This window comes from Orbicella franksi, chromosome 15 (genome assembly GCF_964199315.1).
Source record: "Orbicella franksi chromosome 15, jaOrbFran1.1, whole genome shotgun sequence".
NCBI classification, from domain to species: domain Eukaryota; kingdom Metazoa; phylum Cnidaria; class Anthozoa; order Scleractinia; family Merulinidae; genus Orbicella; species Orbicella franksi.
Window position 1 is genome coordinate 4,288,071 of NC_138159.1, and position 26,090 is coordinate 4,314,160.

General features: G+C 39.4%; 2 protein-coding genes across 6 annotated transcripts; one reads left to right on the forward strand and one right to left on the reverse strand.

The window, feature by feature from the left end:
• Positions 1–166: 166 nt before the first annotated feature.
• LOC145469743 (dual specificity calcium/calmodulin-dependent 3',5'-cyclic nucleotide phosphodiesterase 1A-like) lies at positions 167–26,034 on the reverse strand. 5 transcript variants are annotated; one of them, XM_081453534.1, is made up of 15 exons: positions 22,305–26,034; positions 18,542–18,701; positions 8,047–8,175; positions 7,337–7,537; positions 6,852–6,918; positions 6,316–6,432; positions 5,685–5,825; positions 4,834–4,934; positions 4,165–4,246; positions 3,665–3,708; positions 3,360–3,461; positions 2,321–2,444; positions 1,724–1,805; positions 1,068–1,262; positions 167–851 (listed from the first exon to the last, which is right to left on the reverse strand). In XM_081453534.1, the coding sequence occupies exons 1-15, from the start codon at positions 22,384–22,386 to the stop codon at positions 709–711; spliced, it is 1,770 nt and encodes a 589-aa protein (XP_081309660.1). In that variant the 5' UTR covers positions 22,387–26,034; the 3' UTR covers positions 167–708. The 5 variants fall into 5 exon arrangements, with proteins under 5 accessions (XP_081309660.1, XP_081309662.1, XP_081309659.1 ...); XM_081453536.1 differs by having other exon boundaries at positions 24,842–24,919; XM_081453533.1 differs by lacking the exon at positions 22,305–26,034 and adding an exon at positions 21,154–22,278 and having other exon boundaries at positions 167–848.
• LOC145470349 (uncharacterized) lies at positions 11,478–15,260 on the forward strand. The gene is made up of 2 exons (XM_081454185.1): positions 11,478–12,290; positions 12,501–15,260. Exons 1-2 carry the CDS (start codon positions 11,478–11,480, stop codon positions 15,120–15,122), a joined length of 3,435 nt encoding a protein of 1,144 aa, XP_081310311.1. The 3' UTR covers positions 15,123–15,260.
• Positions 26,035–26,090: the final 56 nt, after the last annotated feature.

The window sequence follows — 26,090 nt, forward strand, 5'->3', positions numbered from 1 at the left end:
TGCGCGACGAAACAATAACAAGAGGTTCTTCCTACGTGACAACGCCGCAAGATTTTCTACGTTTTGACGCAGACTGCGTGACCTAAAGTTTTGACAACCTTTAAGAAGTGGCCGACCAAAACCAAGATAAAGCTTGGACATACGTGTCCATCACAATCCTCCCCCTCCCCCCTTCCCCACCCCACGTCCTCCCTCATAAAAAAAAAGGTATTGGTCACTTCATGTTGTAGAACTAAAACCATGGTCCTCTACTTAATCTGCGATATTGCGCGCAATAATGTTACGAAATTATACGTTGGCTGCAGTCACCATTTCATAACGTTATTGTGAACTCGAGGGCTTCGTGGCCGGGTCTGCAAATTTGCGCGCAATGACGTGCTATGTTTTATCATGTTCCCGGGCCGGTTAACGGCAAAAAAGGAACAAGCAACGAAAATGGCCCTGCGTCTCAGGTTTACTTCCTGAATGGCATAAGCATTTGGAAAACCAGCATCATACTTGATGACTGAGTTCCAAGAAGTTGTCGATGACTTGTGGCCACGGTAGAATGCGTTTCTTTTAGAAACAAATCCCGATGAAATCCATTGTGTTTATAATATTTTGTTGTTTTTTTTCCATCTGCACACCTAGTCCGAGACGCGTCGCGGGACTCATGCTTCGCGCGTGGCCTGGAACTGATTCGCACAGTATTTTCCTGGGGGAGGCCGGTTAGGAAATGATTGGAGTCAGAAGAGCTTTGCTGTTTCTTGGACTCTTGTTCTGGTTCTCGTCCCGTGCCCCCTCGGTCACTCCAACTGATGTACGACTCACTAAGCTGAGATTCGAGGGTGACCGGACCTCTCCAAGACCTTCTGAAAATAAACGAAATAGTTAAAAACAGGAGCCCTGTTACAAATCAACAACAGCCGACTTCAGAGAGACACAACCATGTTTAATTAATGCTAAAACCCAAGGAAGATAGTAAGAATTTGCAGGAGAGCCATAAATTCGTTGAGAAGCTAGTTAGAATGACTAACCATGTAGTCCAATATATTCCTCGAAGCCAACTAAAGTGACGTCATGATTACCTTTCGTCGGGGGCTGGCATTCCTCTTTCCATCTTCGCCTATTATCGGCCAGTGGCGCCACCCAGGCCCTCTCCTTGCCCCCATGCCCCTCTAAGCCAAGTTCAGCTGCGGCCTGCGAAGTTTTTGTTTCTAGTAGTATGTCCAACATTTCACTGACCACTTCAAATGCTGGCATTACAACAAATTCGATAAAACCTGAAGAAAAAATGGTTCAGATTCCAATTGATTATAGCAAAATATCAAAGTCACGATTAAAAATAAACACAACTGTCGCCCGGTTGTGGATTTGAGAGAAAACAACGCAGCATTGAACTGCAAGCTAGGCAATATTTGAGGCTGACAATCTTTTGACAGGTTGATATCTTATTTCATTTTCAATTTCTTAGATGTACATCGTTATAACAGAAAATAGCCGTTTTAAAAAAAATAAAAACGTTTTACTCTAATGGAAATAAAGCAATGTCACTTTTTAATTATTTGGCTTTATTTAAAGGTCTCGTTCGTGGAAACAGGAAAAGCCTGTTCCTAATAATCACGAACAACTAGTTATCACACCGCAAACGGTCATTTTCTCTGCCTTCCATATATCAGTTAGACGACCAGATTGTGTGACCGATCAAAAACAAAGAAAGAATTTCTTTGCACGCTATACGTACCTAGCTGACTCTCAGGGACACACGTAACGGAACGATCACATAGTGGAGATATGGGCAGTCCCATCTCCAGCTCACGGTCTCCCTGGAGATACAACAGGAGAGTATGCATGATAAGAAAGGGGGATAAAGTCACCCAACTTGGAGCCGGTGACAAAATCCGCACGACTCACACTACTTGAAGTCATGCTAACCGGAATCCATGCAATGGGACTGTCCTTCTCACTCGAAATTTTTCGAAAAATGATTGCAAAAATTATTTTAAAAAAAGAATACCATCAGAGATGTTAAAAGCCGTAGATCTATTTACAGGAGACAAGTTAACTCTTTCAAATGAAATGTTCTACGCTCGTCTCGCTCTAATTTATAATTTGTCACTGGAAAAATTGAAATCTTTTATTTCTCTGAAAATTCGCTCCAGTTTTTCATGCAGGCGACAAGCCCGCCAGCCAGGCTGAATTTGGCCAAGTGCAGTAAGGTGTACCGAAGCTTTAGAAATGTAAAATTCTTATTTGCTGTTGGAAAAAGCAAAAACCCTAGAAATCCACGAAAGGAAAAACAAAAACGACGAAATGATAAAAAAACAGTTAAGTCACACACCTGACAGAAGAATTCTTCCATAATACGAGAAGTCCATTGACGGTGTAGTTCCCAGTCCTTCGCAGGATTGCTGATGTCGGCCACGTGGAGAATGAACTCCAGCGCCTGACTCTTTTCTATTTGACTTTAAAAGACAAGAATTTTTAAATTTCTCTCTGTAGCCAGTTGCATGCAAGCTAAATAGGCTCTAATTGAATTCTTAGATCTCAGTATCGTGTATTATGACGCAAAGTTTGCCATCCCATCTGGCAGCACAGCGCATTACACCTTCAGCAGGAACACGTGGCAATCAAGCCAAAATATTACCTGCTAGAAGTAGAAGATAGAAGGAACTAGGCATAAATTACAATATTTAGAGAAGAAGCCACATCAGCCTTAGCTGGTTTTCATGCAGGTCCTCTATGCTGGTCGAATTGGAATTTGGAGATATTGGTTTTTGTGGAGGGAGGAAAACCGGAGAACCCGGAGAAAACCCTCGGAGCAAGGCGAGAACCAACAACAAAGTCAACCGGAATCGAACCCGGGCCACACTGCATGGTGGGAGGCGAGCGCTCTCAACACTGCGCAATCCCTGGTCCCCAGGCATGTTGTTTTTCTCTGGATGGGATACTAGTCCATGGCAGATTGCCACATATAGCATTAGCAGTCAGCTGGTTCTAACAATTTGCCGTTTCCCATTTAAACGGGTATTATGAGGACAAAGTGTCTTTTCCAGGTCAAAAAAAACCAACGTGAGAAAAAGTCTTCAGCCGATAGCCGGATTTCATATCTAAACGCATACAAAAATAGCCTCTCGGTCAGGAGGATTATTGTAGCCAGTTACCTCTCTCCTCCTCAGAGACAAGAACGTTCGTTAAAGAAATCCGCTGTGCGAGGTTAGTGCAGGCGCAAAGTAGCCCTGCGCCTGCACCAACATCACTCAGTGGATTCTCACCTTTGAGCAGGAGCCTCTGCGCAGGATAAAGGACAGTCACAGGTGACTGAATTGTCACTAACAGCTGTAATAGTAGCTCAGTAATGGTCACAGAAAGCGTCTTACCTTCCAAGAACTGATAGAGCAGCCTTCATGGCTCGAAGTTGTTCAAAATGCGAAGACATATCGGTGGCCAGTACCATGTCTACGACAAGCGTGCGTAGATCACTGTAAAAGACACCATGCGAACGTAAATACAAGACCAGGGAAATGGTAAAGACTTCTTTATGCAGACTGTTTGCAATGCAATTGACAGGAACAAAGATGCATGTCTGTAATTACAATAGATACATCTTCCAAAGGAGGATAAACGAAGTTGATTTCCAGTAAGAAAAAGAGAACGCCTGAAATAAAAAATAGGATGTACCAACCTGTATTGTTCGGGCGTCAAATTTGCAAGGATGTCGAGTTCTCGCTACAAAAGAAAAGAACATAGTTGTTAATAAAAGTTTGAAGTTGTTCTTTAGTAGCATGTTGGGTGGTTAGATAGTCGACGATTGAACTGAGACCTTGGGCTACTTTTATTCTTTTTATTCCAAGCTTTAGCCGATCTACGGCATCGTCAGGAAATGTAAAAAAAATTATTCCACCAGTGCCGTAAATCGGCGAGAGCTTAAAATTAAAAGAAGTGACTGTAGCCCCGGCTCAAGTCCTCAGTCGAATCGTCTATTTAACGATAGTTATTAATGATTGCAGTTAATTTAATAAGAAGTTTCAGAGTATTACTTTTCAGAATAGCGAATTTAACAAAGGTGGATAGTTTCCATGAGATTATGACAAGAGTAATTAATTAAACTGAATACAAAGCTAAGTATGGCTGAACATTGTATTAAACAGCAGATTATTCCTCGTCGGTATAAAGAGAACTTACCGATTTTAAAAGCGTGAACGCGGAACATAAGTGATGGTTTTCCAATACACAGCGATCATTATACAACAGTGCTAGTTCAGATCTGAAAGCAAACGTTTTCTTTGAATGAGAAAATCTCATTGTCCACAGAGCTCCCTAGCTCTACAGAGACCTATGTAGTGTCTGTTTTTGGGTTGTCGCTGGGTTATTATTTCCTTTATCATATGACTGAGAAAGTTATTTCATTGTAATTGGCTGAGAGCAGGCAGTTTGTAAGAAATTCTTAAGTTGCACTGCAGTGCAAATTAACGCGCACGCGTTCGCAATTATCTCAGTCATATAATTAATGAGTAATCGTATGAACGCTCGGGCAATTAAAGATCTACACTACTCGTGATATTTGGAAGATTCTTTTAAATTGCACTCACGCAAAGGCTCGTGCAGTTTTGAGCGGAGAATTTCCAAATATCACTCGTAATGGAAATCCTTAATTGAACACGCGTTCACACGATTATCTGTACATATCAAATTATTGAGACGAGCTAAGAAAATCTAGCCAATCATAATTCTTCATTTGTAATTTCCTATCTTTAATTATTATTTCACTTTTTTTTTCGAGAGTAGAGTTACCTGTGATCAAAAGATACGTTCACAAACTACTAATAAGCATTTAGGATAATTGTAAGTTACCTCGAATTGACGTGAAAGTTGTTTGTAGTCCCAGTATGATCTACATCGTGTATAATAGCGGAAAGAAGAATTCCAAACACTTCTAGGTCACTCATACAATGCTGCAATGGCAAAAAAGAGATTTGTTCTACATTGGAATGACCTAAGTTTCATTCATCAGCTTTTGGATAAATAGATCACAGTGTTGAACTTACGCCTTTCTGGAACGGATTTGGTAAGCATGACACCGAAAATGTACTCAACAACGTATTTAAAGGAGAATCTTATTTCACAACAAAGCGCAAATCCTTGAAAAAATTTCCCTCCGGTAACGACGGAGGTCCGCATCTAGCGTATACTTCATGATCAGTTACAGACAGTATCACCGAAGAAGAAAAACCTTGCTGAGAGTATTTTATATCAAGGCGTTTTCTAGCGAATTAAGAACTACCTTGGTGAAAAACTACCTTGTGATTATTCAGATGATCACGAGCCAGGCAAAGTGAAGAGTGTAATGATGCGCAACCAAAAGGGGGCGAGCGCAGTGTAACGCGCACTTAATAACGGTATCATTGAGAAAGCTGTGGATTCTGATTGGTTGGAAACAAAACGCGCTCTTTACCTCCCGCCTGAGCACGCGCACCATTGCCTGAACAAAAGTCTAGCCTTAAAATATCCCATTATGATATCGTTTTATTGCTTTCTTTTACTTCCAGGTAAAAGACATTTCTAATCCCAGTGACTAGAAATAACGTACTTCAGAGAAGGTGATAACATCACTTTGAACAGTCTATGCTTTCTTGAAGTGGAACGAAAAGATCAAGGTTATTGGACTCTGGGAACTGGTGTGCAGAATCCGTGACATCACTTACCATCAGTCCGACGCGTGACAGGAAATAGTGCACAGAATGCGCCACATCAGTTGCGTGAAACTCGTTGTGATAACGGTTGCAGGGTCTCTTATACCCTTCCTCGATCGCTGATAAAAATCGATCTAGTGTTGCCGAGGTAATCTGTTAAAGAAACAAAACGTCTCACTTTGCTTATTGAGCAGAGAGATTTCATTTCCTTGAGCTATTTGTAAGCCTTCTGTGTGCCTTCCAGTTGAGAAGATACAAAAACGTAGAATGAATACAAATCTAATCCTAACAGGAAGAACTGAAAACTCGGGTGTTTTTTTTATTAGAGCAAGTTCACATGTTAATCAATTCCTTTCTTGGCCTGGTTGATGCTTATTTGTTTATATATATTTGAAGATTTGAACGCACTTAGGTAAAAAAAAAAGCGACTAAAAATAATGTGACATGGAAAAAACTAGCCTTCTAGAGCCACAGAACCTCACTAGTTATGGCTTTTCTTTTTTCAAAGAATTGCGCATAAAGAGTATATTCATTCTAGTTTAGTTAATTATAGGTAACTTGTTTATGCAGTGTCAGAAACAAAATGACAAGTAGCATGACGTCAACACTCTAATAGCCTTGGAGACGAAAGAGTTTTAAATACCTTGAATTTGGCCAGGAGGTCATATCGTGTGAAGAGTTCATGACCTAGGTAACGAAGAGGATGTCCTACAGTCACATCACCAAACGCAAAGGGGTCAAAAGTCCACTTGTCTAAATTCTATGAAGAGAATATGAAAGAGGAACCGTTAGATGGAGAGAAAAGAATACACAGAAAGGTATGCAGACGCATAGAAGTGGAGCCAGACAGGCAAATGAACAAATAATGAAACGGACAATGAAACAGACCTACCAAAGAGTCAGATGGACCAACAGAAATACACAGACAGACAGATTGACAGACAGACACACACACAGACAGAAAGACAGACAGACAGAAAGAGGAGGAACAGAGGGAGGGAGGCAGACAGAAAGACAGACAGACAAACAGACGGGGAGGGAGTGAGGTAGGCAAACAGACAGACTGACTGACGGCAGATAAACAAACAGACAGACAAACAGACAGACAGGCAGGCAGGCAGACAGACAGAATGATAGTTTATAATCCTGACTTTTGCATTTCGTTTTATACATACTGACCTTAAAGTAAAGTTGAACTTCTTCTGGAACTTGAAATCTCGATTTCTCAGCCATATTTTGATAAATTCTACAAGAGGTTAAAATGGGCAACACATTAGTTAAAAATAATAACCAGAATCATGAGGAAGGTGAATGATTGTGCATCAACATTTCAGTAAGGCTCGATTACTAGCCGTTGTTTGCGAAAGAAGAACAAGCTCCTTTACCGGACCGTATTCGAGAGAGTGGAGGAAATCGAGCCTCTATTTCAGTGGGCAAAAAATTATATTTTTTCTAACTCTGTAAAGCGATTGTACTCTTTGTCGACGGTTTCCTGTGTAAAATTGTATTTTTATTATTTGTTTGTTTACTTTCGTTATCAGCTTTTTGACCGCTTCCCAAGGAATACTGTACCTAACGAAGGTTTGGCTGGAACAAGACCTAAAATGTCACTTTTCTTGTATTATCCAAATGGGGGCCGTTATCATCAAAGACTTAAAACTCACCGTTTTACATAAAGACTAGCTTTTACAGCTTGTACGACGCTGCGAAATGTATGCCTCCTGGCCAAACTCTTTCTGCGCATTCCCGGTGTCGTTCGCGCAAATGTCGTGGCGATCCACTCTCGGACCTCCTCGTTGACGTCATCAGAGTAAAGGCTACTTTCTAATTCTTCATCAAGATCACTCAAAGCGCCTGTGGAACCCCTGAAAAAATGGAATAACTTTTGAGCGTAGTTTATAAAGCGTCTGTTACGCACGGGAACAGAGTTAAAACGCACAAAACATGAATTTTCTCTAGAAGGTTTAGCAACATTGCTCTGAAACACACAAAACTATCTCATAGCCATTGAGGTAAATTTCATGACTGAACCATGTTGCAGAGTGTCCGGTGGAATAGGAAACCCTCCCATAAAGAAACACAGTGCGATAGATTACAAGTAAACAGGCAATTACGCGCATTTCAGAAAATGTTGCAACGTTGAAAGTGTCTCTTTAACCTGATTTATTGTATGCTATGCTGTCGTGACATCTGAGTCACGTGACATTTCCCGCCCTTTTGACGGGCTGCCCTACGCGTCTGCTTCGGCTATGCTGTCGTCATTTGTCTAACTAGATTTTTCGCACGCTTCTCCAAGCTGTCGGCTCTCACTAGAAACAGTCTTTCATAAAAACATGAGATCTTTAGACGCTTCTTTTAGTGTTTTCTTCCATACCTGTAATCTCTCAGGGGTGCTGCGGCCGTTGCTTTGTCCAACATGGCGACAGCAATTCCTAATTCTTGTTTCACATCTGTCACTGACAAACTATTCCCAGAATCCAGTTGATCCATGATTCCACGTAATCTGAATGTTTTAAACAAAAGAGACTAATTAATAATTGAAAGTTTCCAAAACAAATATTGGGCTCGCATTTTAATTTTGAGCTGCTTAAATTAGGCGGACAAGACCTTGACATATCAACACGACACGACAAGTCATTAAAATAATTTGAGTTTCCACAATAGTTTAGCGCGCCAGGTAAAAACGTTTGACCTCTCTTATTTTATGCATATTTAGGATCATTTATTCAGTGTGAAGTAAAGTCTGCATCGTGCCAAGTGGTCCATGCAGTCAGAACCGTAGCAATTAGGAGTATATCTACTTCTCCCCAGATGGGACGCTAGTCCACCAATCATGGCAGGGTTACCTCCAGCATTAAATATTTCGGGACCCATTTATGAGTGGAGAGAAGCACCGTGAGAGTAAAGTGTCTTGCAGAATTACACCGTACACTATTACTAACCCCCACCAGGGCTCGATCCTGGATCACTCGATCTCGAGTCCAGCTTGTTAATCATCAGACCACAGTGCCTCTGTGTCTAACAAGTCCTTGAGTTCACTGCAGTTGAAAAGCTAAGTCACGAAGGGCACATTTTTTCTCTAAGACTATCGTTGATAATCTGTCTATATTTTCCCCTGTCGCCGCCATTCATATTTTTATTCCTTCCTTCGGCCTTTCCTATACCTTATAAGCCATTATTCTGAGATTTCCTTTATTTGAAAGTAATTTTGTTTCCCCCGGTCTCGGAAACAAATAACTTCTAAAAATATCGCCACAGATATCCGATCCATAAGAAAGCTCAGTCACGGCATTTTCAGTTATTTTGGCCATGTACAAAATTTCCTTTAAATTGAAGGAAACCTGAAAATAATAGTTCACTAAGAAACGAAAAAATAAAAAATAGAAAATAATAATAATAATAATAATAATAATAATAATAATAATAATAATAATAAATGTGGGGTGTGAGGACAAAGGTTATTCCAGTGGTAGTGGGAGCATTGGGATCAATACCACTGAGATTGAATGACAATCTGAGAGCCATTGAGGTGGGCATTCCTGTTGGACTGATCCAGAGATGTGCATTGTTGGGGTCGGCAAGAATTCTTAGAAAGGTGCTGGAGATGTAGAAAGAAGAGAAAAAGCAAACAAGGGGTGTTTCTTGGCTTCCCTAGGCAACTTGTTGTTGCCCGGAGCCAATGACGAAACCAGCTTCAATATCATCAATAGCTGTGCGAATCGTTAATAATAATAATAATAATAATAATAATAATAATAATAATAATAATAATAATAATAATAATAATAACAGGGCATGGAGTAGGACAAGCTCACGCTTTAGCCTACTTCGGGAAATTGGACGCTCCCGCCCACCAGAGTCTGGGGTGGCACCTTTGGCAAGTGCTAGCAACCTCGCAGCCACCCTGCTCTGGGTTACGAGCATTACAAATATGACAAGAAGATCTGTTAGATCTTATAACCGCGCGTTTAAAATTTAACTGTTTTCTTAGTACTACAGTCGCAACGCAGTGCATATTCCAAAGCAATCTTTGATGATTCATTGATTACTGTAGACATCACAGCACTTGATCAACATAAACTCTATTATCGCACCATCAGTCGTAGCCGTTGTGACATCTCCGATGACGTAATAGTCTTAATCTGGAACTTTCTTCGGGATATGTATGGGCATGAAGATACGAACACTATTACAAACCGCTTTCTTTCTTTAAAGTCACGATTAAATTTAATTGTTTTTTTCCCTTGAGTTAAGGGTTAGCAAAGAAGTCACACGAGTCACATAATTCAAGAATTGCGTTATCTACGGCTATCTTTAGTACGGTGGTTATTTCCCTATCAATGACGTAATCTTTGCACGTTCTGACAAGTTCTTTGCTTGGCTTCCAAACATTTAATTTTCTTTCCGATCTATGAACTCGCTGCGATGAAACAGCCAAAGGATTTACTTCATTTGCCTAAAACCGCAAGAAATACTGGGAAAATTACAAATAAATTAATGACCGTCGCTTCTGCCGAAATAAACTTGCAAAGTAAACACGATCTTATTTGTCACGTAGCGAAAGTGAAAGCTGCAACGTCAGCGCATTCCATGGCTGACGTAATACCTTTTTTCAGCGTATTTATTATTCCCTTTAAATCCAACGCTTTGATAGAAAAAAAAAAGAAAATATATTTTACCCACAAAAAAGAAAACAATATCCGTAAAATTGTTCGTGTGTTTATGTTTTAACAGCTTCTGGCGGAAAAACATCACACGTTGCGTGACTCAAAGTTTGGCAGAGCGGAGGTCTGCGTCTGGCCACCGACAAAAAAAATATAAAACAAGAAGATCTGTTAGATCTTATAACCGCGCTTTTAAAATTTAACTGTTTTCTTAGTACTACAGTCGCAACGCAGTGCATATTCCAAAGCAATCTCTGATGATTCATTGATTACTGTAGACATCACAGCACTTGATCAACACAAACTCTATTATCGCACCATCAGTCGTAGCCGTTGTGACATCTCCGATGACGTAATAGTCTTAATCTGGAACTTTCTTCGGGATATGTATGGGCATGAAGATACGAACACTATTACAAACCGCTTTCTTTCTTTAAAGTCACGATTAAATTTAATTGTTTTTTTCCCTTGAGTTAAGGGTTAGCAAAGAAGTCACACAAGTCACATAATTCAAGAATTGCGTTATCTACGGCTATCTTTAGTACGGTGGTTATTTCCCTATCAATGACGTAATCTTTGCACGTTCTGACAAGTTCTTTGCTTGGCTTGCAAATATTTAATTTTCCTTCCGATCTATGAACTCGCTGCGATGAAACAGCCAAAGGATTTACTTCATTTGCCTAAAACCGCAAGAAATACTGGGAAAATTACAAATAAATTAATGACCGTCGCTTCTGCCGAAATAAACTTGCAAAGTAAACACGATCTTATTTGTCACGTAGCGAAAGTGAAAGCTGCAACGTCAGCGCATTCCATGGCTGACGTAATACCTTTTTTCAGCGTATTTATTATTCCCTTTAAATCCAACGCTTTGATAGAAAAAAAAAAGAAAATATATTTTACCCACAAAAAAGAAAACAATATCCGTAAAATTGTCCGTGTATTTATGTTTTAACAGCTTCTGGCGGAAAAACATCACACGTTGCGTGACTCAAAGTTTGGCCGAGCGGAGGTCTGCGTCTGGTCACCGACAAAAAAAAAAATAAATAAACCACGGGTAAACCTAGAACCGCGCTCGGCCCATGGCCGCGCGGTTAAAAAAATAATAAACCACGGGTAAACCTAGAACCGCGCTCGGCCCATGGCCGCGCGGTTAAAAAGTCGTACTAGGAATAATTCATGCCGCATCGGTCGTCCCGCGGATCAACAAGGGCCGCGTCCCCCAGCGGGGAACCAGGCTGGGATCGAAAAGTCAGCTACTGGAACAAACTCCGCTCACGAAGTACTAGAGGACATCCACAACGAGGACAACCCTCACAGAGGCCCTCTAGCTACATCCACCGGAAATCCCTTGAAAGGAACTAGACAGAAATGGACTAGAGAGGAGTATAAACAAGTGATGGAAGCATTTTACAAAGCTACGAATAACCCCTCTGAGACTACTACCACCAAGGCTGCATATAACATCTGGCGGCTACAAAACCCCACAGCAAGGCCAAACCTTGATGCAAACAAACTCGCTAATGTTCGCAGGGACATTATCAAGAGTAAAAGACTCACTGAAATGGAACTTGAAACCATACGAGCAAAGGTAAGGCAAACCACCTCCATTCCAGAGGAATTGAACAGATCAATACTTGGGATTGAAGACACTGACAAACAAGAGATGGTTGAAGCAAATGTGGACGAAAACACTTCCACATTACCTGAAAGTGCTGGAAGAACACAAAAACCTACAGAAACGAAGCAAGAGGAGAGTATGATAGCAATGAAAAATGATATACTGAGAAAGTGGGAAACAGTCAAATACCAGGAAATGACTGAGAGGCCACTCCTGCCAAAGATAAAGAAAGATCGCTGTGCCCGTGATACAATTGACACAGCCAACAAAGCCATTAAAGAAATCAAAGAAGGCATCGATGGACCACTCACTATAACTGGCATAAACCAAATTGTATACGCCACTGCCTCGATAATAACAGAGAAAATAGGCCTAAAACCAAGACAACACAGTCGCATACACAAAAAAACAGAAGAGCCTGCTTGGAAAGCAAAAATTAAGAAAGAGATCCAAAAAAAGCGAAGTGACCTTTCGATTCTGACGGAAATACAGAACGGTTCAAACATCAGGGAGAGAAAAAGGAAAGAGATTGAGAAACGCTAGGACATCAAAAAACCTGGGGGTGTGCCAATTATCAAAGAAAAATTGAAACAACAAATACAAGCTAAGGCGCAAAGGATAAAGAGATTTGAAAAAAGAAACAAACATTTCCGGCAAAATAAGATCTTCAAAGAGGACGGCAAATTGTTCTACCGTGAACTGGGAAAGAAAAAGATTGGTGTGGATGAACCACCGCCGCCGGAAGAAGGTTTGGATTTCTGGAGTAACATCTGGGAGAAAGAAAAATCACATAACAAAGACTCTGCATGGATAAAAGGGCAAGAAGACCTGCACAAAGACCTTAAGGCCCAATCATGGAGAGCAATAAATGTCGAAGAGACCACCTGTGCTATCAACAAAAGCAGCAACTGGAAATCACCTGGAAAGGATAAAGTTTCTAATTTCTGGTTTAAACATCTTGTCAGCTTAAATGAAGACCTAGCAAAAGCTTACACAAAGGTTATTGAACACCCCGAAGAAACACCAGAATGGCTTACTGAAGGTATTACATATCTACTACCAAAAACAGAAGAAACAAAAAACCCAAAGAACTATAGACCGATTACTTGTCTTCCTACGATGTATAAGATTCTGACATCCATCATAGCAGAACGAACATACACTTTCTTGAATGAACACCAGCTCCTACCATCAGAGCAGAAAGGCTGTAAGAGAGGGAGCTACGGATGCAAAGACCAACTCCTGATAAACAAGATGATTCTGGAGGACTGTAAGACCAAGAAAAAGAACCTATCCACAGCCTGGATAGACTATAAGAAAGCATTTGATAGTGTACCTCACACGTGGATAATAAAGTGCATGGAAATCTATAATATCTGCCCTGTGACTGTCAACTTTATCGCAGAAAGCATGAAATGTTGGAAGACAACGTTACACCTCAACCACGCTGAAGGGTCAATAACATCAAGGCCTATCAATATCAAAAGTGGAATCTTTCAAGGAGACTCTCTCTCTCCACTCCTGTTCTGTCTTGCCCTTGCTCCACTGAGCTCATTACTAAAGGCAACCACTTATGGATATGAAGCCCAGGGTAGAACAATCAGCCACCTCTTTTATATGGACGACCTAAAAACATATGCAAAAAGTGACAGCCAGCAAACCGGCCTACTCAATATTGTAAAGACATTCAGCAATGATATCAAGATGGAATTCGGGCTGGACAAATGCGCTAAAGCCACATTCAAAAGAGGAAAGCTGACAGAAACTTCCGATTTACAACTTGACATTGACACCTGTATCAAGGAACTAGACCAAGAGAACACATATAAATACCTTGGCGTGGATGAAGGTGATGGTATACAGCATGCCAAGATGAAAGAAAGAGCGAGGAAGGAATACTACCGCAGAGTAAGGATGGTCCTAAAAACGGAGCTCAATGCTGCCAATAGATTTGAGGCAATCAACACCTTAGCTATCCCAGTGGTGACCTACAGTTTTAACATAATCGACTGGAAGATGAGTGAAATCAAGAGGTTAGACACAAAAACAAGAAAACTACTCACCCTATCAAAAATGCATCACACAAAAGCAGATGTAGACAGACTCTACCTCCCAAGAAATGCTGGTGGTAGGGGTCTTATCCAATTAGAAGCCTCCTACAAAACAACCACGATAGGGCTCGATACATACCTAAAGAACACTGATGATGCCCTAATCGAACTAGTGCAAGAACATGATGGCAGAAAGAAATTGTACTCTATACAAAGGCAAGCAGAACAATTCAAACAAGAACTAGACCTAACAATACCAGATAAACAAGCAGAAGAAACAACCACCAAATATGCAAAGAGAACCAAACAAATGGCACGAAATAAGACCCAAGAAAAATTAACAAAGCAGTGGGAGAACAAAGCCCTACATGGAAGATACCCAAAGAGAATAAAGGAGGCAGATGTTGACCACCACAAAACCAACCAGTGGCTCAAAAGCAGTGGACTGAAGGCAGAAACGGAAGGATTCATAATCGCAGCCCAAGACCAAAGCCTAGCTACCAGATCATACCACGCCAGCATTATCAAAGACGGTACTAGCCCCCTATGCAGGATGTGTAACAAATACGACGAAACAATTGACCATATCGTGTCTGGGTGTCCTGAACTTGCGAAAACAGAATATACCCACAGACACGATAAAGCAGCCGCGTATATACATTGGAAAGTCTGTCACAACTATAATATAAAGACATCAGAAAAGTGGTATGACCATGAGCCGCAAACAGTTACAGAAAACGAGGATGTCACGATATTATGGGACATGTCAATACACACAGACAGGAAAATAACAGCCAACAGACCCGATATAGTGATTAAAGACCACAAAACGAAAACCTGTAAATTTATTGACATGGCAGTACCATCAGACAGAAACACATCCGTGAAAGTCAGTGAAAAACTATCCAAATATAAGGACTTGGAAATCGAAACAAGCCGAATGTGGGGCATGAGAACGGAAACGATACCAGTTATCATTGGAGCACTTGGAGCTATCAAAAAGGGACTAGATACTTATCTTGGAAGAATTCCCGGCCAATTAAGCATCAGTGAACTACAAAAGATAACCTTGCTAGGTACAGCACACATTTTGAGGAGGGTGCTATCAAGCTAAAAACTGGCTATCCCCTAGTGCCCCAGGACCATGGTTTGGTCTCGGCCCTAAGGACTCTAAGCAAACATTACGTGAGGACGATAATAATAATAATAATAATAATAATAATAATAATAATAATAATAATAATAATAATAATAATAATAATAATAATAATAAAAATAAAAACCAAAGAGATCATTACAAACCATAAAAGAACAAGGATGGTTAAGGCTAGGATAGAAAAGATTAATACGGATTATAAATGACGAACTTGACAAAGTTAGGCTAAACTTTTCAAGATGCACAAACCATGACATAGCTCTTTTAAAACATAGAAAACGCCACAAGTATGTAATTTCCGAGAGAAGGCAGAGTACACGATGAGTGATTGAGTTTCATCCGTTGAGTAAACTTGTCAACAAGAAAATTATATATAGCACAAACTGAATTCTCTCATGTCGGGGAATTTAAATATATCTATCGAGATTCTTGAAAAGACCAGATTCATTTGATGTTTTTGTATGAAGTAATTAAATGCTCTAAGATGGAGCTAACAGTTTTCAGGGTATATATTTATTCTTGAGTCTCTTCAGTTTTTATTTTCTTGCTGTTAGTTTTTCGTGATGATATTCAGGATCTGTAGTGACTATGAGAAAAGGCCTTTTTTATGATTGACCTCTGTGTAGGCATGGAAAAGAAAATTCAATCGACGGAGTCTAATTAATTCCACTTGTTACTTAAATAATTTCTAAAATATCGTCACAGTTCCCTTGAGAGAGCTCAGTCACGGGATTTTGAGGTATTTTGGCCACGTACAAAATTGCGTTTAAACTGAAGGAAACCTGAAAATAACAGTTCACTAAGATAAAAAAAAAAACAACAAAACAAAACAAAACAAAACAAAAAAACAACACTAAAGAGAAAATAATAATACACCACAACTGCGTATAATTCTGTGTGTAACTGCGATGATCAATCATGTCTTCAAATTATTTGCTAAAAAAGGAAACTTTACAGCGTAATAACCGCCATTGTTGTGTTTCTACCATTTTGTAAAGTTTGTTTCTAAAGTTAAATTGAATTGGTGTCTTGTCGAAATCTTTTCATTCAACGCGGAGCTTTTATCTCTGAAGAAAAAGAAGTAAACACAATTTGTGATTTTAAACTTTTCGACTGGGGACGTTTTAGCAACATCGTACAGCCGGGTTTCCACTAAAGCCTTACGCGACCTTTGCAGCTCGAAAGATTAATTCAAAAAAAAAATAATAATAATAATAATTAAATCTTGCCTTATCATATACCGGCATTACAAAACAACTGTTGCTCTAGACCCGGGGGTTTAGGTCGTATTTCTGGAACACTGTTGAAGATAACCTCTAACGTAACAAAGTGACATCATTCTTCTCTGGTGCACGTGGAAAACAAGAGCTCCTGTGAAAATTACAACCTGCAGCTATCTCAACATCTGTTGATCTATCAGGATTTATATTAGAGTGCCCCCAAATCCCCTGGTCGTATCCTGCACGACTTCTTGGTCAATTAAAACGTGATACGTCTGAAATCACGGAGACATTTCATTTCAATGACTTGTTCTCAACAACAAGCAGGAACATAAGGTATTTTACTATTAATTTATAAACCACATTTGCAAGCAAGTAGTCAAACCCAGGCAACATATTTTTCTCGTATTATCAAGCGAACTGTGAGTCTCTGAGAATTGCAGTGCAGCCAAAAAAGCGACGTTTCCATTTCCCCTCCTCGGCAGGCTTTGTCTCGTATAAAATCGAAAGAGCAATAGTAGTGATATACAAGAAAAAACAACTGTAACATTTCATTTTTTAAATGAATACACACAGAAAAATATTCAAGATCCGCGGTCGAAGTGCTGATAAACATGATATACCCCACTCAAAAAAGTATGGTTTCATAGTTGAGCGGATCTGAAACCTGTTTTGGATCTGTAATGATTTGGTGCAATGGGGTAATAAGATTTGGACAAAGAATTCACGGCTGTACATGCATGTTATCGATATTCACCCAGTTTTTACTTTGACAGTGATCGATATGAAAATACCCGGTCCATTAAAAACATCTGAAGCAACACGATATTGCAAACATTAATAAGCAATATCGCTTAATTAAACGCAAGGCTGCTACTGCGGGTCTGAAATAGCCTACAGATTTTCTGTGTCAGGTTTTTAAAAGAAGCGTGTTAAAAAAGTACTCATATTTGGTGTAGACTGCAGTCAGCTGCACGGAAAGTAATTGATACACAGCATACCAAACGCAGCAAGCGTAACCCGGTTCGAGCTGTCGTAACCGGTTATCTTTCATTGTCAAAATACGTATCAACTGCATGATATCTCCTGCCTCATATCCACCTACTGAACGTTCAGTACATTTTTGTTAATCTAAACTTATCTACTGTATATTTGAAGTCTGCGACAAGACACGAAGCCATCGGTCTAAAATGGTTTACAGCACAGTGCTCTAAGCGCTTGTTAGAGCAACAGCTTGCGCTGAGAGACGGCATGTCATAAATCGACCCAAACCAGCAATGGAGTGATAAAATGACCTGATACTTTGCCAAGGCATTCCATTCATGATAAGCTAATTTCAACGTCAAATTCGTTCAGAATTGCTTTACCTGGAGTTGAAATTCGTCGATTCAAACTGGACCAAGTCGCAATGTAATCATCCTTGTTGTTACGAGAAAGTCTTTGCTTTGAAAATAAACTTTTTTTAAGATTATGCCTTTTATAAATTAACCTTTGCTGCCCTTCTCGTTCATTCTTCATTGATTTTGGATTGGTTTTCCCTTTTCAAAAAGACACTCCGCTGACAGAGGCTTGTTGACATAACCGCCACAGCATCAAGTTATCCGCGTGTTACCCGCGTGTCGTGTTTTGGCGCGAAAAATAAAAACTTAACTTAACTTAAAGATTAAAAGCTTAAGCAATGTCGACGGCGACCCTTAGGACAACACCTACTAAAAAATGAATTGATATTTTAACTTCGAAGTTTGAAAATGTCTAGATATGCTCAGAGCGCCGATTAGTCTCAGAACCAACTCAAGCTAAATATGTACGTAACGCCAGCGTTCAAGTCCAAATGGAAATGCGAAAAATTATAGTCGCCCTCGTTCACGTTATCCAAAATACGCAGAGTGTAGTCGTTTCGCGTTGTTGTTTTGCAGAGAACGGCAGAGAAATGTACAAAGAATTATAACGTACGTGCGTTGAGCCTTTTGCTTAAACGAGGTCCTTCAAACCTCGTCCTGGGGATGAGGCTTGATGGGTTTAGCCGACGATGGGTTCCGCTGGGGTTCCAGTTTATTGATTGATTGATTTTCTCTTTTCATGTGGACATCAATATTAGTTACATCAAGCTGGTATGAAGGTATATTTTAATCCTAATCAAAATATTTTAAGGCTTACCTTGACACGGCGAGAGCTGAAGCTTTGTCTGGAGAATAACTAGCGGGCTCGTACTTCGTATAACCATCACAGATATTACACACTTCGTTTTCATTGCAGTTTGAGTCGCACGCACATTCGACTGGCACTGTAGTCACGTGAATATGTGGCTGCACGGTGTCTGTTGAAATAGGTAGACAAAGAATCAATCAATCAGTCAGTCAGTCAGTCAGTCAATCAATCAGTCAGTCAGTCAGTCAGTCAATCAGTCAATCGGTCAATCGGTCAATCGGTCAATCGGTCAATCGGTCAATCGGTCAATCGGTCAATCGGTCAATCGGTCAATCGGTCAATCGGTCAATCGGTCAATCGGTCAATCGGTCAATCGGTCAATCGGTCAATCGGTCAATCGGTCAATCAATCAGTCAATCAGTCAATCAGTCAATCAGTCGATCGATCAACCAATCAGTCAGTCAGTCAATCAATCAATCAATCAGTCAATCAGTCAACAATCAATCAGTCAACAATCAATCAGTCAATCAGTCAATCAGTCCATCAGTCCATCAGTCAATCAGTCAATAAGTCCATCAATCCATCAGTCAATCAGTCAATCAAAAAATCAATCAGCCAGTCCGTCAATTAATAAATTACAAGCAAGCAATCAATATGTCAGTCAGTAAAAAAAACTAAGACCATTGTAATTCATAGCCAATCACCACGGCACAATACAGCGTAAGAAACCAATTAAAACTCGAACCGAAATCATGTGACTGATGCAAGGCACGGGAAAACATGTTACCAGTGTCAAGCGCGGGAAAGCGTATGACCAGTGTCAAGCGCGGGAAAACATTTAGCTGGTGGCAAGCGCGGGAAACACGTGCAAGCCACGTCGTGATTGGCCATGGCTCAGCGCACTGCTTCGATTGGCCAAAAGGACGTTTGTTCTGATTACTTTGGACGCTGGACAACTTTTTTAAGCCAACTTGATGTAAATCTATTACCAAACTAAATACAGTTTCTATCAGTTAATTAAAAACGGTGTACTTTCGATTTGGTTATCAGTTTTTGCAGTATTTCTGTTATCCCAGTCAATTTCGAAGAAATATATTGCGAAACGAGAATAAAATGACGCTAACACTAAAACCGGTTTAACAGGATAGTCCTGTTATCTTATCCGATCGCGTGCAACGAAAAACAGAGCAACAATATTTTAAATCTGATACTCAGACATACAGATATATTTGAACCACCAAAGCAATTTTGAGTGCATGTGCTCGTTTTATTAAAGATGACTCTAAAAAATATTCTTGGCGCGGCTTTCGTCGCTTTAGTTCAACTTCTCATTTCTCCCTTGAATATCAAAGTCTAGCAAAATAGACAAGAAATAAGAAAATACGAACTATCACAACCCAGCTAGAATATTTCTGTAAAAATATTTTCGTAATCGGCAACTGGGAGGATATATATTATAGTTGAAAACTGTTTTAGTATATTATATAAGAAACTGCCTTACTGATTACACAGTGGCTGGTAGACATTTTGCGCCATTTGTCAATCATTTATCCTTGTTTAATTTAATAAGAAGAAGAGGTTTTTGGCATACAAGAATTAGTTTTCGCAGGCGGAAAAAGTGGTGGTCAGTGTGAACACAGAATCAGTAAATGTGAAAAAAAAAAATGTGCAATGATATGCTAGGATTTTGGGAGCGCTGGCAAAGGAGAATAAAAAAAATAATTGCCTTACCCGTACTGTACGCGGCGCCATGATTTTATTTTGGGTAGTTCTGATCATATAATGTTTAGTAATTAAGCTCACTTTATGCAAATTTAGATTGAAATAAATTGTCTCGTTACTCACAAAAACAAAACTACCATAATAACGAGAAACAGCCGGAAGAAAAATACGCGTTTTTAAAGCACTCCGTTTGTTGCGAAACGTGCGATACGGCATTTGTAAACTCCAAAGAACTAGGTGTGGAAAAAATATCATTAGTTGTTCTATTACTGTACTCTCAGTACAACTAAGAAATAATTTTTGTGCATATCTACACTTATTGAACAGCAGATAACTCAGTTTTAACCCCAGTGCTGATAAAATTTGATATCCGAAAATAAAACGCAATATTGGGATATACCCGAGTGAGATAGCAAAAAATATTTACATCAAACTAAAGGGGTTTGACTTGTGTTTTCCCTTGTTTTGCGTCAGCGCCATTTATCTTATTAAATAAGTAAGTTGATATGTAACAAAATTCTGGAAGTTAAAATTATTCTGCCCCTGAAGGAAGTTGATAACTTCTCGTATTTTTCAAAGCAGGAGGCAAGGTCGGACTGAGCAATCTGAGTTATACGTTTTGAAAACAGAAATTGTTTGAATTGCACGGAGACTTCCTCTTCACCTGTAGATAATTAAAACCAACAGTTTTCATTCACTTGATGTCCAGCGAATTGCACGCTATTTTTTTTTAGAAACAAAATTTCCTTTTTACAGATTGTCAAGTCTGATCATATAAAAATGGTTTTAGAAAATACCACAATATGCGGTTCACCAACATTTCTTAATACTCGCGATGCAATTTGCCAGTGGCAAAAGTCGACCTGCTCGCGGGCAATTTCATCAGTTTTCCCTCTTACCATATTTGATGTGTTTGCCCGTGGCAGCTGGTTTCACAAAGACTTGGACATGGCGGTTCCAAGAGATCGAAGTTCTCATTTTGTTCCACGAATAAACCATCGAGACGCGGTTAAAAATCGCTGAAAAGCGAAATCGACAACCGCCACGGTAGCAAACGGAGAGAATTTCCTCGGGACAATTCTATACTATCGCGGACATTTTTATCCGCGGCGCCAACGCGTCTAAAAGGGTACGATTATGAAACACGGTTATGAGGACTTATAGTAAAATAATCATTCGCGCTATCAAATAACATATACCGGCCGAATCTGTGATGGCTAAAGTTCTGATAATTAGCAGATTGTTTGCTAGACGTAGATCTAATTAGCATTCGAATTCCCGTTCTTCAGTCCAGTTTAAATGTTGAGATCCTCGGCTCAGTCAGTTACGACCCTAAAGCGACATTCTGTTTTCTGTTTAAAACATAAAAACGCCCGCACGCACAAGCCACAAAGAGACGAATGACCAATTTCTTTTCTTTTCCTAAAGTTCTTTAGGAACCTTTTTGTTTCGTTTTTTTGTTAGGGCATAATGCAAAAGTCTTATCCAAGTTGACAATTTTAGCAGACGAAACAAACCAAAGAAAGACAGGTGAATCGGAGCCGGACAGAAAATTAAAAAAATTAAAATGCCACACTGGTCACTTCTGCAACCAGCTCGCCAGATCTCATTTTTAAAGTGTTTTTCAGTGATCTGTTCATTTTGAGAGCGAAACCTGACATGTATTTCTTTAACGAGGCGCTCAAAACACAAACCATCTAATGAATAAAAAAAAAACCAGTGCTGAATAAAATATTTCTGAATGCGGATATTAAGCATTTCAAGTGGGACTTTCGGAGGTAAGGAATAAATTGAAATCGCTTTTTCAGAGACGAATAAAAAATTGCGGATCGCTGAGAGTTTCTTCAAAGAGAGAAACAGATATCTTTGAAAAAAAAAAAAAAAATAGCCGAGTATATATGTATAAAAAAATTGGGAGGGAAGTTGTAATGCGTACATTCGTTTTAGACACAATACATTTTTCATAAATTTATAAACAAACTGGCTCCGTCGACTGTCAATGCTTTGACAGCTTTGTAAAATGAACAAGAAATGTGAAAGTTAGTCTTACCTTGAGTTTCATCAACTCGGTTGTGTACACTATACTTGCTATTTTGTTCAGCATCTTGAGTTTTTGTACAAGCGGTTCCCATTAGAATCGAAGTGACCCGGCGATCAAGCGCAGAGCGCTATCGCTGACATCATTTCAAATTCAAAGCCAGCACGCTTGCCAAGATTTCAAAAGCTAGCCTGCCATCTGCCCGTTTATGAGGGCAAAACAGACCAAAATAGATTTCTCGCCGCCAATGTTTTCCCGTCTTGAGCAGCGAATTCTTCTATTCCGTTAACGATAACCAATTTCAATCACTGCCGTTTTCAAATGTGGTTCCAGGGCAACGGGCCTACGTGTTTGTTGACTATTCACACTTTAGCACGAGGCCGTGTTTTCACATGGGACATGAAACTCGGCGTGATATTTCAGCCGACTTCGTATGACTTTTCCACAAAAGACCACAATTAGGATATGAATTGTTAATTAAGTTGTTATTACGTTGTTTCAATGGACGAGATATTGCACTTTACTGCAAAAATGACACAGTTTTTTCGCGAACTTTTCCCACAGACAGTCCGACTTTCTGGGTATTGAAGTTGCGTTTAAAAATTCAAAAAGCGCAATTTTGCGTTTATTTTAACAAAATCACTGGCTGGTTGCTAGCCACATAGACACTGACATAAAATTCGCTTCTACAAAGGCTCTAGTTGTGCAGAGCGAAATCGTGGTAAATTGTTTTCTGCGGTAATAACAAATTATGTCAAATTTCCAAATATATGTTTTAAGTCGGAGTCAACGCAAATACAAAGAAAAACAACATTTCGTGGCCTTTTAGCGCAAATCTGTCAGGAAAAACGCGAGTGGCGCGGTCTGGATTTGCGGCCGGCGAAATGGTTAAACCTAATACGCAATGCGCCACTTTAAAAAACCAGCAAATATTGCGAGATTGTGATTGAATGCAAATTTTAATCACTTCCTGGGGGATGGGTAATGACTTATAACAATAAGTTCTTAGAACCATCGCTCATTAGAATTAAATGATTTCGTTTAAAGCTTCGCACTGAAAAACGTTTTGGAACTGGATAACTAACGGTCATAAAAACAAAGACTTATCGCTCTCTACTTGTTGATTTTTGTAACATTGACCGAAAGATAAAATCTTTTTAGAAAATACATACAATCCTCTTTCGCTCTTTAGAAGATACTTTTGTTCAAGCTTAAGGCTATAAATTGATCTCGCAGATTTTGTTAAAGTACATGTACAAACAGTTGTAACATTGTTATTAAATGGGGAACGGAGTGTGCGTTCATTTCCAATTAGTAAGCGATGGTTACTTCCAAAAAGATTGATGTAATTCTAGTAATTACTCCGGGACATTTTGAATTTTTAAAATGTGGGCTGCGCAAATTTAAATTTTTACCAGCTTTACATTGTATTATTCTTTCTCCTCATCAATATTAATCGAAGAACTAATAAATCACGTGCGGACAACTGAGCAAAATGATATCTAAATCAAAGATGTAACTCAGTTGAAAATTAGATTTCTGTGTTCGCGTTCCCAGTAGCTTGCCATGACGTGTTACAAGTCATCTTAGCAATCATTTAGCTCTAAAGATCTTAGCTTTAATCCTTGTTCCAAATAATTCATATTCAATTACCATGTTGTGACGTGTTTTTCATATTGTGTTCAGACCATCTTCTGTATGTCACAGCTACCTTGGGGACTATACAAAAGATCTGTATGATTCTGTAGCCCATCCAAAGCCAATTTAATCTCGGTCTTGCTGATCGCTATACCGATATTTTTCCTGGATTTAGTTTTGTCGTTACGACCCTTGTCTGCTTTGTTGTTCTTTTTGCCGGTAAACAAGCCATTGCAAAAGCGCAATAAACTCGATACACAAACATATATCGACAGCATGCATTGCAATGTGTTATTAACTGCGGCCAAAACGCAACCAAATTTTCAAAAGAATTTAGCCTCGCTTTAACATGAACTGTTTTAATGGCAATAACCTCGATTCTTTTTCGTTTTTGTACACAAATCCGACAGACATAGTGTCGTGCACGAGAATCAAGTTGCCAATGATTTGCTAAATTTTGCACGAGTACTAATCGTTCTAAAGACGACTTAAGCCTGCCTTTGTTTTCCATTTCTATAACACAACCAAGTTGTTAAATAGCGATTAACTCAAGAAGGATTAAGGAAGCTAATTTTCAAAAGCGTCAAAGAAGCGAACCATTTGCAAGATGTTCGAACCCTCAGGAAGAATTTAACTTTGACCTCAAGCATTTGTGTACACAAACAGACATTTAATATTTAATGCAGCCGGGTGTTAGCTTAGCCAGCAAGCCACCGCCTTACTAATTTTGAAAGTAAACAAATCTTTTATATCTTACGTAAACAAACCGGTCAAATACAAAAGGTTAGCTCAAGCATTCTTTACACGGACCCTGATTAACAGCGTTAAACTTTCGGACAAGCTGAAGTTTTCAAAGTCCAATTTCTTTCTCTACACCTAGTATTTTAGTATAGGAACTAACCCCTTCTCACCTCCAGATTCACAATATTGAAAGTTCTGCCAAATACAGACGAGCAAGCACAACAAGCACTGGGAGACAACGCGCCTGTTTCACCGCAACACGTAACTGCCCCATCACTCCCTGCGGCTCTTCACCCGTTAATTGGTACCCAGGCCTTTGCAGTTACACTGCGGTTAATCTCGTACCCAAGTCTCACCCTGTTTGACGCTTGGCCTTGGGAAGTATGGGTTCGAGACTAGACTGTGGTAGAGAGATAAAAGCAAAAAACAACAACAACAACACGCATTTATGTTTTCTTCGGTCATTAAGGTGATTCCTTCGTATTGCATTGCGCATCCCTACTGCGGACGATTTTCGCATCATTAATTAGCGCGCGCACATAAGCGCGTGCGCGTACAAAACGTAAGAGATTTCCCTCAAACTAAGCTCGATAGCGAAATAAATGCTCGTTTCCTCTTAAACGAGCACGGTGACCCCAACTTTTTATTTCATAATTTCAATGAGAACAATATCCTCAATAACTGAGGAAAAAATTAGCAGAAATCTATGGCTACTTTTTTTGGCAAATGAAATAAATATTACAGAGGGAGACATAACGGGCCCAACAGCGCATGTCCAAATTATGTTGCTTTTAAAGGATAAAAAAATGCAAGGTATTTGAAGGCATTTTTGTCTGGGACGTGGATGAATAATCAATCAAAGATAGTCAAACTCTGTGATATAACACGCTGCATTGAAATATAATCGAGCTTATTTGTTGCGCATGGAGATTACCAAAAGTCACCTAAATAACACCTAATTTCCGTTGCCCTTTAAGATCAGTTTATCCCACAAAAAATCATAAATAAAAATAAAATAAAAAGAAATAAACACGGAAACAACAACAAAAGCAAAAACAAAAAACAAAAAACAAAAACAAAAAAACAGAAAAATAAGCAGAAAACAGCTGAAGTAGTATATCTAAGACGAGAGACAGTGTTTCATCGGGATATCTAAACACCGAGAAGAGAGTTGAAATATGACGCGCAGCGGAGTGTTTTTGACGAAATTCGAGGTCTTTGGATAGCCGATGAAACGCTTTCTCGAGTGTTTGATATATCTTCTCAATCGAAACAAAAACTAAACGTAAACGGAGAAGCAAAACCGTCAAAATCTACGCTAACAAGACCTTGATAATCTTTTGATGCTAATTAAGACCGGGCATGCAAACCTCTTTCACAGTTGTGATTTTGTTTTAACTTGATGGATTACTAATGAGT

Bases quoted from the DNA above. Each gene is read 5' to 3' on its own strand.
- LOC145470349 (XM_081454185.1), top strand. From the start codon at position 11,478: ATGGCCGCGCGGTTAAAAAGTCGTACTAGGAATAATTCATGCCGCATC. The intron at 12,291-12,500 runs GTATACGCCACT...GAGAAACGCTAG, and splicing joins TAACTGGCATAAACCAAATT to GACATCAAAAAACCTGGGGG.
- LOC145469743 (XM_081453532.1), bottom strand. From the start codon at position 21,253: ATGGTTTATTCGTGGAACAAAATGAGAACTTCGATCTCTTGGAACCGC. The intron at 8,176-18,541 runs GTAAGCCTTAAA...TAAAACATTCAG, and splicing joins TCAGCTCTCGCCGTGTCAAG to ATTACGTGGAATCATGGATC. The intron at 5,826-6,315 runs GTATTTAAAACT...TTTCTTTAACAG, and splicing joins ACCTCCTGGCCAAATTCAAG to ATTACCTCGGCAACACTAGA.